Source organism: Anabrus simplex, chromosome 1 (genome assembly GCF_040414725.1).
Source record: "Anabrus simplex isolate iqAnaSimp1 chromosome 1, ASM4041472v1, whole genome shotgun sequence".
Classification (NCBI taxonomy): Eukaryota; Metazoa; Arthropoda; class Insecta; order Orthoptera; family Tettigoniidae; genus Anabrus; species Anabrus simplex.
In genome coordinates, this window is record NC_090265.1 from 289,376,952 (window position 1) to 289,389,061 (window position 12,110).

Here is a 12,110-nt window from a genome sequence, read left to right on the forward strand (position 1 = left end):
TGATGTTGCCCTTAAGTTTCTTTTTAAGCAGTTAAATGACAATAGCTCTGATTTGGCTTCTAAATTCAAGACACATTTACAAAAGTGCATGAAAGATCGCCGAAGAAATAAGTTGAGTGGAGTATTATGCTACCTACAAAATCCTCATAGTGACAATGTGGCGTTGGCATTCGATGATGAAATAAAGTGTACATTTCAAAGACTGAGCAAAGTCCTGATAAAAAACCAGATTGTTTCTTTAATTGAGAGAATTAATGGTAAAAAAAATGACGAAGAGGAAGAACAAAGTATGCAAGTCGACCCTACAAATACAGAAAAAAGTGATTCAACGCTCAAAGAAAAGCTTCAGCTGGTAACATAAAACAGCATGAAAATTATATCTCCTGAAGCATTAAATAAAAATGAATTTTCCAGAATTGTTAAGAAGGAAATGAACCTATACGGGTCATCAAATTCTACTCGGAGCTATAACCTAGAGCAGGCTTATAAGTATTTACTAACGATTCCTCCAACTTCCATTGAAACTGAATGTGCTTTCTCAGCAGCTGCATATATGTGCAACAAATTGGAAAGCAGGCTTGGTGATGAGACATGGACGCGTTGTTATTTCTCTGATCATATTTTTGTAATTCAAATTAGAATGTTCTTATTAAATTAGTTTTCTTTATATTTACAAGAAATGTGAAATGTGACTGATTAATGTTATTTTTAAATACTTTTTGCTAAGAAACTTTCTACCTACTTATTATGTTGTTACATGAAAGTCGTCTAGTTAGTCTATGTTCAGAGAGATTGTTCTTAATTTCCAAAGTGTATTTGCATAGTTTGTTACATAAGAGTTTTTTTTTTTGGTTCATTTATGGAAGTTTAAAGAGATCTCACTGATTCTTGGAAAAGAATAATTTTAATATGGAGACTGAGTAACTTTAAATCTGGTTAGTCTGACTCTAAGTCTCATTAGTTAGAGTGATTACATTAGCTAGGTGTATACCGTAAAATATGTCGATTTTGTCTAAATTTCGATTTGCTGATTAAACAGCTGATTTCTGTAAGATTTTCTTAGTTTTTATTTGTAACCTTCAATCCTGGGATCCCGGGACTGACCAAGTGTAATCCCGAAATCCTGGGATTAGAAATAAGGGCCGGGATCAAATTCCCTAGTCTCAGTACATGTCACAATATGTTTTTAAAATCTTGTCTGTGATCTTAACTCGCCAAGCACTTACGCAAGTCTCATTCACATTACGTTTAGCATGTGCAGTAGGTCCAGCATGATCTCTGAACACATTTTGAGCTCCAAGTCTACCAGCTTAACATCACCAATTACCCCAACTTTCCAGGTTGTGCCATCTGGAGATACAATTTTTGTACCTGCGGGAAGATGAATCAGGCTGTCAACACAAAGCCTCATTTCACCTCTCTGTTGTCGTCAAATTGTACAATTCCTTAACCATTAGCGATGGCGTTCTCTCCCGATGAAGGAACTAAACAGTGCTCCTGGCAGCGCCCCCTTTGACAACTGCAATAAGTCCCTGGCATTACAAGACCTGATTAGATACAAAGATAAAGTTTGTCTTACTTTTTCCACCCAAAAATAATATTTACAGCAAGTAAAAATCCACCAGGCTATATAAACATAATACCCTGAACATAAATATCACAGTGATAAAGAAACTGTAAACTAAATACTTTTAGGCCTGAAATTTGCAAAGAATCTAAATTATAGTCTATAAATTATGAAATGAAAGTTTAGAAATGCATACCTGCTCTATTAGGATTGGCTACAGCTTCAAATTGCATGACATCTTCTGATGATGAATCTGAAGGTACAAGCTGTGATCCTTCATCAGACAAAAATTCCAAGGGTTCCTTTTCAGATTCCTCAATGGAAATTTAATTTATGGCATCAATAATATTTTGTTCAGTAGTGAGTCACTGATGTGCAGCCATTGTCAACTATTCACACACTATCTACACACCGATACTGCAAAACTAATAACCTATTGCACAACAAAGCATGAGTAGTGTCCTTTCTGTACGATTGTTCAGATGTGACTAAGCGGTTTTGTACCGCTCCTTTCCTCTGCAGCCAATGCAATGTTGCCAGCTTGGGCATAGTAATTATGCTTGGGGAATCTTGGTGACACATGGACTAAAAGTATAATAAGCTAAATGGAAGAACAGGTGTTAACACATTATTATCAATGACAGGTCAAATCTGACCCAGCTGTAGTTCTCGGTAAATCTGGATTTTTTAAAACAGGGGTTTGCCCTCCCTGAAAACTTAAATTATGTGTGGTTGTTAAAGACCCTTATTTATGAAAAGTCATGAAAATCTAGCACTCCAGGTAGAGACACAGAGAAGATAGGGAAGAAAGAACTAACAGCTAGGTCACAAATGACCTAGCCACGGTTCTAGTGTTAAGAAGTGTTATGTTTCGGTTTCATTAATAGTAAATGTGATCCATAAGTTCTATTCAGTACTCACCTTCTTTCTCCCTGTAGCGTTCTGCAGCTGTTTGGATGGGGGGCAAGTCATGCACCTCTTGCAATAGAGCAGGATAATCTGGTTCGGGTTCTGGTGCATTGCTAGTTGACTTTGAGCCCTTCTTGTCAGCACGTGTCTCAAAGCCACTAGTTGTTGTAATGGGTCGTGCAGAAGCAGCATATTGAGCTATTATCATTTGACGTCTCTTGATACGCTCCTCAAACTCTTCATCTACATTTATCTGTAATATCTTCCTAGCCTCCCATTCAGCTTGCACTACATCATACAAATCTGAAATCCAAAATAAAATAAATATGTATTTTTTATTTATTTAATAACAATAGTATCTTAAACATACAGAAAAAATCTAGTAATCAGGCAAATAGAAAATCAGCAACATTAATCATCAACCTGGATGGAAACACCTTTGAAAGGGTGTCACATTTCAATTAGTTAGGATGCTGGCCAACACAAGAATGGGGTCCAGATGTAGAAATTGAAACAAGTATCAGCACTGCAAGAAGCATATTTTTGACATTAAAACATTTTGTGTGCAATCATGATCTCCAATTCAAAATCCATTGGTGTGCCATAAAGATTTGTGTTACTGGTGCTGCTACACAGTCTCAAAGGATGGACACCAAAAAATTCATCAGTGAATTGACTGCAAGCTTTAGAAATATGTATGTAACACAGAATGGTCATGATCCCTGGGGTAGACTATGTCATCAATGAGGGGGTACTAAGGCTTCTCCCATTCCCATTATTTGTTCATACCATTTCAGGTTGCTTGTTTCTATTCTGTCTCGTGGTTTTGAAACTCTAACCTTCTTTTTAATCTCTTCATTTCTAATTCTGTCTTTTCTTGCCTTCCCAATGATACTTCCAAGAAATTTCATCTCGGCCACTTGAACTCTACTCTCATCTTGTTTTGTTGTAGTCTGTGTACCTGCTGCATATGTCAATAATGGTACACAAAACTGTAAAAAATGTCATATTTATTTTAATGTGAGAGAAAGTCTCATTTAATGTTAAAAACTTCTCACGTCTCACGCGCGACCACTCACGGTACATTTCGGCTAGTGACCACGTGCGGGTTAACATTAAAAGAAAATTTACCCTAGTAAAAAGAAATGAAGCAAAACACTGATGTGAATCAGAATTGTGAGTGGCAAGGAAAGGGTAAAATAAAAGGAGAATCAAATTTCAACTCTCTACATACCACTAACCTAACCTAACCTAAACCCATGGCACTACAGCCCTGAAGGGCCTTGGCCTACCAAGCGACCGCTGCTCAGCCCAAAGGCCTGCAGATTATGAGGTGTCGTGTGGTCAGCACAACAAATCCTCTTGGCCATTATTCTTGGCTTTCTAGACCGGGGCCACTATCTCACCGTCTGATAGCTCCTCAATTCTAATCATGTAGGCTGAGTGGACCTCGAACCAGCCCTCAGATCTAGGAAAACTGGAAAACTGTTTCAATTTCAATGGAGTTTAGAAATATCAAACAATGAAAATTTAATCAATAATGCTGTTATCTTCTTTTTTCCAGGGTTGGTGGGGGAGGAATGTTGGTCAGTTCTCAGGTATAGATGGAAATGAATGATTTGCAGAAAGTCCCTCAGTATCTGTATTACTATTTTTACTAACTTGCAAAACGAAAGTTTAATTTTTTTTAGGAAGGTTGATGTCTGATTAGGGAGGGTGCCTCTTGCTCCGAATAGCAGGCCTCTGACAATCCACCGATCAATAGCTATTTTATACTTGGATGACAGGTAAGGCAAGCGTGGAACATAAATAGGTCCACATCCCGGGCCTGATTTAGGTCTCTTTCAAAGTGAATGGTGGGATCTAAGTTATAAGAAGTTCTGTAAGGGAAAAATGATGCTGCCAGATGATACTCGAAATTCAATGCTGTATAGTGCCAGAAAGGTCAGAGGGATGGGAATAATTAGTGCGGAATGGGAAGCCAGTATACAGCATTACAATATTTGTGATCGCTTACTCCATATTCAAAACGTTCATCTACCACACGTAAAGAAGTTACCTGAAGAACAAGATATGGCACTCCACAGACTTGACATAAAAAAAGAAAGTCTTCCCCCAAAGATTGACGGATCTAGGTAAAAATTCCTGACGCTGCCGGGAATCAAACCCAGGACCGCTGTGACAAAAGGCCAGCATGCTAACCACTTAGTCATGGAGCCGGACAGTTCATTAGGAGGGAATGATAGATACCATCTGGTCCAACAGCCTTAGTATTCATGCCCTTAAATACTTTGATTATATCCTCAGAGTAAATATATGAAAAGTGAAAGAAATCATTTGTGTTCATGTAACCATGAATATTTTTGGATGTTCTGTGAGTTCACTGGTGAAATTTTTAAGAAATATTCATTTTATAATTCTGAAAATTTGAATGAAGATATAACTTGTGAACTTTTTTTGGTAATACCTAGGGATTTTATTGTTCTCCATAAAGCAGATGGAGTTGATCTCTTACTGAACAAAGAGTGCATGTGTTTGACATCTTGTTTCGAGGCGAGTTTGGTTTTATTATGCAAGTTGCGATAGGTTTCAAAGTCTGCAGGTTTCCTGATTTTGATATGCCTTCTCTTTGCCTTGTCCTGTAGAGAGATTAATTTTGTTAGGTTCACCAATTAAAAAATCAGAAAACACCCCGCTGAAGTCATATATTTTTACTTTTTATTCAGGAGAAAAAACAAGCACTTCTCTATGTCAGCCATTCACATTTTTTTTTCAACACCCACACCCCCTCTCCAACCCAGACATCTCTCTCTACTGCCAACCCCATCATATTACATTTAATTTCAAATATGTTACAAACTCAACATCCTCCCACCTTGAGTTGTGGGAACAACTCAACACATCATTTATCCACATAACAATACAAAACTGAATTTACTATACACAATACAAAACAGCAAGATCACCTCTCCCCTTTTCTTGTCTCTTTTGGAACTCAAAATAAATAAAAACACTTGAGATAAATATCACATAGAATAAATGAACACTTGTGAAAAAATATCACTCAATCCTCAAATCTTTTGGGTTTAATCACCAGTCTCCCACTACTAGTTTTCAGTTTGGAGCTATCGGTCGATGATTTAATTGTCCTTCGGTCACTTTCTTTCTTTTCACACAGCTTAAATTGTCTGAAGACATGGTCTTCTGCAGATGTCACTTCGAGTGGGTATACCTTCTGCACCGGTCTCACGAGTACCCCTCTTTCAGTCTTCAGACGAACAAGTCTCACAACACCACCTTTGCCAGGGATAACTTCCATCACTCTTGCCAACGGCCAATTCAGTCTCTTGGGGTTGTCATTGTCTACTAGTACTACTTCATCCACGAAGGGTTTGTACTGACTTTTTGTATGGTGGTTCTTCTGAATTAGTTGTCCAAGATACTCATTCCTAAACCTCAACCTTAAAGTTTCTTTTATTTTCTGTCTATATCTGTATCTTTTGTCGAATCTTACATTTTCTATCATGTCGATATCGGGCATTCCAACCTCCTTGACCTCTTGCAGAAACATTGCAGGGGTTATTGCCATCAGGTCACTTCCATCATTGGACAGGTAGGTAAGCGGCCGAGAATTCATCACAGCTTCGATGTCACACAAGACTGTCATCATTTCTTGGTACGACAAGCACGAATTTCCCAGAACTTTCCTGAGCATTTGTTTGAGAACACCAATCAATCTCTCCCACCAACCTCCCCACCATGGTGCAGCGGGAGGATTAAATTTCCATTCAATTTCATTTGCAGAACTATATTCAATAATTTTATCCCACTGAATCGTCTCCAAGGCATTACAGACGCCATGAAAATTCGTCCCATTATCACTGTAGACTATCGCTGGCCTTCCACGTCTGGATACAAAGCGTCGAAAGGCTTCTAGGAATGTTGAGGTAGCCAAAGATGTCACAAGCTCCAGATGGACCGCACAAAAAACAGCACACGTGAACAAACAGACCCAGGCTTTCTCTCCTCCTCTCAAAATCAAAGGTCCTGCAAAGTCTACCCCTGATATCTCAAAAACCGAAGCCTCTCTCACTCTGTCAACGGGTAGATGAGCCTGTTCCGCTTCAAGATGTTTTCCATGGTATCTTCGGCAGACAACACATGATGCAATTGCACTCTTCACAGTTCTTCTTCCACCGAGGATCCAGTATTTCTGTCGGAGCCCGCTGAGCAGAATCTGTGTACCAGCATGACATAACTCTTTGTGTTTTTCCCTAATGAGAGCACGAACTAAAGCATGTTTTGCAGGAAGGATAATAGGACAGCGGAAAGCGTAATCATCCCGACGTGCTATTATCTTTGTTTTCAGTCTCATCACTCCCTCGTCATCAGTGAAAACACAGAGTGTGCGAAATCTCTCGTCCTTTACATCTACAAAACACTCTTTTTGTATGAACTTCATCACAATTTTCTCCGCTCTGGTCGTCTCCTTAACTGATAGTTCTGCGTATATCCTAGTTAATTTTTGTTGTCGACAATTGTGCAGAAATCTCAAGATCCACCCCATCATGCGAACTGTTTTCCGAAAACTCGAGAAATAGTCGAGGTGCCACTCTTGCGTATTTGACTTATTTTCTATTGCGGTCATAGTGTTGACTTTTCTTCTTTTTTCTTCGAACACTTCTTCATCGTTTCTTGTAACTTCGGAGCAGGGCCATTGAGTAGGGGATTGTTTCAGCCATTTCGGACCCTCCCACCATCTCTGTTCCAGTAAATGCTTTGGATCACATCCTCTTGATGCCAGGTCAGCTGGATTCATGGTTCCAGGAACATGTCGCCACTGTTCAGTTCTGGATAATCTTCGGATTTCTTGAACTCTATTCCATACGAATGTTCCCCAAGGTTCGTCTAATTTTATCCAGGATAACACTGTCGATGAGTCACTCCAATAATGAACAATAATTTCCTTTGACCTTAATGATGGTAACACTGATGTGGCAAGTCTAACACCTATGGTAGCTGCTAATAATTCCAGACGCGGTATGGTGATCTTCTTCTTGGGTGCCACTCGTGCCTTTGCTTGTACAAGCCGTAGATCCACGTTATCAATCCTCTGTACTCGCAAGAATATAACTGCTGCATATGCGGTTTGAATAGCATCGCAGAATATATGTATAGAGATATCTTCAACCGATTGCAGCCTTCCAATCAGACATCTGTGAATCTTAATCTCAGCCAGGAGAGGTAGTTCTGCCAACCATTTCAGAAACCTTTTCTTTGTCGATTCATTTACCTCAGTGTCCCAGTCCAGCTCAGAAGCCCAAAGTTCCTGCAGAATTAATTTAGGGCAGAGAGATACAGGACATGAAAAACCAATAGGATCAAATAATCTATGAGCAGCTCTTAGTATTGTCCTCTCTGTTATTACATCAGGTATGATATCAATGACATGTGCCAGATTCAACTCCATAGTATCGTTTTCTTTATTCCAAACGAGTCCCAACACTTGTGATAGGTTTTCAGTTGTTTTGTCGTGAGAATACTCCCACCCTCACAGGTTGAAAGATGCCTTCTCCATAATTATTTTTGCCTCTTTCATGAATGAATTGAGCTCAGCTTCATTGTTAACACTTGTAGTACAATTATCTACATAGAAACATTCTCTCAGTCTTTCTATTGTCGGAACCAAGTAGGGATTGTTATCAACTGCTTCTCTCTTCATCTCGTTCAAATGGAATTCTATTGTTGCCGACAGCAAGAAAGGAGAACATGCAAGACCGAAAACAACTCTATTATGACGAAACACTTTCATCTTTTCTGTACTTTCCTTATCCCACCAAAAAAATCTTAGAAAGTCACGGTCTCTAGGATGGACGCTTATTTGGAGAAATGCCTTTTCTATGTCTGCGATGACTCCAATATCATTTTCTCTGAACTTGAGTAATGAACTAGGAATCAACTCTATAAGGTTAGGTCCTTTTTCAATACAATCATTTAGAGAAGGAGCGTTCCTCTGTTTCGCAGAGGCGTCAAATACAGGTCTTATCTTGGTGGTGCTGTTCTCTTTCAAGACAGGTCGATGTGGTAAATAGTGTCCGCCATTCGCCAGCTCTTCTTCGGATACCATTGCAATAATTCCTTGCCCCATCCAATCTCGTAAGACACCATCGTATCCTCCATAATGTTGCTCAGTTTGTAGTTTCATTGTGACTGTCTCCAATCTGCGCTGAGCTATTTCGCTATTGTCCGGAAGAGGTGGATGTTGCTCGCTCCAAGGTAGACACACTTCATATCTGTTGTCTTCATTCAGCCTCACAGTCTCAAGGAAATTCTTCCTAACTCGTTCATTCTTCTCGACGGTAGATTCCTTTTCTGCAGGATCAGTAATTCCAAGAATTTCTAAGTCCCAGAGATCACAAATTTTTGTTTGTTTTGAAAACAATGATGTCACCAACAGTGACGCTGCATCCCTTCTAGGTTTATTACTTATAATTTTTCCCATTAGTGTCCACCCTAGAACAGTCTCTACTAGAACTAGACCACACTTTAGTTGATGTGTCTTTCCAGTAAGCAATTCACCTGCGACATCTGCCCCCAGTAGAATCTGTATGGGTCCTCGGTCTTGTACGTCTGTTAAACAAATCTTCAGATCCTTTATCTCATTACTCCAAGCACCATTTCTAACATATGGAACATCTTCACAAATTATTTCTTGGCTCAAAACTTGCAGTTCCTTGGAATAGTTTCCCTCTAATCTTCTTAAACTTATGTTGTAACAATCATGCTTTACCTCTTGGGAACGTACTCCCCCAAACAAAGAGTGTATTAGAGTTTCCTTTCCGACTGACTGGTATCCCATTTGTTCAGCTAAGCCATGCACAATGTAAGATTTAGTAGACCCGGTATCAATGATCGCTCGCACTGTTTTTTGTTTACTCTTACCCATAACAACAACTGCCAGAGTTTGTAAATATACCTCAGGAGAACAAGAGACGTTAGCCATAGACTTATCTACATGAGTGGCATCCTCACTAATCGACTTTCTTTCTCCCTCAAAATTATTTTTTGAAACACTTTCTTTGTCTTTGTTACCAAGTTTATAACACATTAGTACCACATGCTTCCCACCACAAACAATACATCTAATAATGGATTTACAAGCTTTACTTTGATGACCTCTCTTTAAACAATTAAAACAACAGTGCTTGTTACTCAAGATTTTCCTTCTTTCCTCCACAGTCATTTGTTGAGCTTTAATGCATTCTGAACTTGAATGAAGTTTAAGACAAAATACACACTCCTGTCTTTTAGAAATATCAGTAGATAACAAGGCAGAAGCAGTGGGGATATTTGGTTCAGTGGCTTCCCTTGGTTTTTTGCCTCCTTAATCTTGAGCCCTTGGGATGTATTAATGTTGAACCCTTTCATTGCTAATGAAATTCTTTCCTCACTAACAACTTCACTTTGGAGAAAAGCCATCAGCTGTTTCAAACGATCTTTGGAGACAGAATCACATCTGAAAGAAGTATTCCTTTGCCAGGCCCTTAGTAAGTCTTCTGGCAAGGATGATTCAATTAAGGGGTATAGCATTGCAGTGCACTTTTCTGTAGTAACTCCTAAACTTTCCAGAGACCTGAGATGTGATTCTAATTTATCATATAAACTACTAAGTTTTTCTGTAGAATTTACTGCATTGTTTAAAACTAGCTTCAGTAGTTCATGAACGTAAACTTCTACCTGTAAGTCCTCCCTACCAAATCGAGCTTGAAGACTGTCTATCGCTTTATGATAATTGTCGGCAGTCGGAGGGAAACTTGTGACTAACTCGTACGCTCTAGAACCTTCTATCATAGCTTGAATGAGATACTGGAATTTATCTTCCTCCCCCATGTCCTCATCTTCGTGTATTTTACGGAACTGACTCCAAAAATATAACCAGTCAATTATTTCCCCAGAAAACTTCTTCAATTCTATTTTTGGAAGTCTGTATTTCTTTCTTTCAGCTATATTTTCATTTACTACACTTTGGGTAGAGGAAGCCGGCACAGTGGTATTCAAAAATCTTGTTGCTTTAGCCCTACAGCTCAAGAATTTACGTCTATATTCATCAGCTGATTCTTCCTCATCTGCTATTTGATCAACCTCACAATTATCATCTATCATCTGTTGAAATACCAATCCATCTAAATTAGCGATAGTATCATACCTTTCTTGAAGGATTTCTAGTTGTACCTGAATTTCTTCTGTGTCTGGTTCACCGTCTTGTAACGACGACATAACCTCGTTGTATACTCGTGTAAATAACCGCCGCTTTACGGTCCTTGCTTTCGTGAGGTTTTCCATCTTTTTTATTTTCACGGGGGTCTTACTTTATTAATGATGTCCTGTCACGGTCGCCAATAAATGTTAGGTTCACCAATTAAAAAATCAGAAAACACCCCGCCGAAGTCATATATTTTTACTTTTTATTCAGAAGAAAAAACAAGCACTTCTCTATGTCAGCCATTCACATTTTTTTTTCAACACCCACACCCCCTCTCCAACCCAGACATCTCTCTCTACTGCCAACCCCATCATATTACATTTAATTTCAAATATGTTACAAACTCAACAAATTTCTTAATTGCAAATGTTCCCATGGGTTAGGTGGGTGTTTGGCTCAAATTACTTTTATTGGGGCATGCATATCGTACAATGCATAAATAAATTATTAAATTTGGTTACTTTATCATTAATATTACACTGAGAAAGTACTTCATACCAGGGAGCTGAAACTAGAACTTCACTACAAGCTCACAGTTTGGCAGAACTTCAGAACAATCGGATGTTCCCATCAGCACTATTTATATTTTACATTAATGTTCTTCTCAGAGATTGTGAATTTTTAATGCAAATATAATATAAACTATATCAAGAATGCAAGAAGTATAACCCAAGAGAAATAGATTCAGCATATAAACTCGCACATTGTTACAGTGGTTGTTTCTAATGGTTTAAGTGATCACATGTTTATTTAGAACTAACATCTACAAGACTGCAAAATAATTTTATACTGTAAATCATTTATTTAAGAAATGGACAGTATTTTAATTGCATACATGTTTTCATGTACCATAGTCACTGTTTATCATTCACAGCAAATTTTAAATGTTTTTATGCATCACAGTCCAGATCTTTAAGAAAAGTGTCTGATAGTTGTGTCAGAGGGAAGCATTATAGACGATAAATCAAACTCCGCCAAACAAAGTCATTAATATTCTTGATCTATTGTTCTGGTTTTAGAAGTTTTGTTTTTACGAGATTATTTAAGTCAGAAGTTATTTTGCTTATTAGTTTATGTCTGTCAAGAGAAATTGTTGAAGTCAATTCCTAAATACTTGATTCGTTCATTGTTCACTGAAGCTCAACTTGTAAGATTCCAGCAAGATATAGCAGATATCCTGGATTCTATTTGCTAGTTGCTTAACGTCGCACTAACACAGATGGCGACGATGGGACAGGAAAGGGCTAGGAGTGGGAAGGAAGCGTCCGTGGCCTTAATTAAGGTACAGCCCCAGCATTTGCCTGGTGTGAAAATGGGAAACCACAGAAAACCATATTCAGGGCTGCCGACAGTGGGGTTTGAACCTACTAT

At 38.5% G+C, this 12,110-nt stretch overlaps 1 protein-coding gene across 1 annotated transcript in view; it reads right to left on the reverse strand.

Moving 5' to 3' along the window:
• Nucleotides 1-12,110, reverse strand: part of LOC136864159 (dynein axonemal intermediate chain 7) — a 658,911-nt gene that overhangs the window by 528,018 nt on the left and 118,783 nt on the right. The window contains exon 6 of the mRNA XM_068226132.1: nt 2,489-2,779. Within this exon, the coding sequence (XP_068082233.1) occupies nt 2,489-2,779 (291 nt within the window). The remainder of the gene's footprint in view (nt 1-2,488; nt 2,780-12,110) is intronic.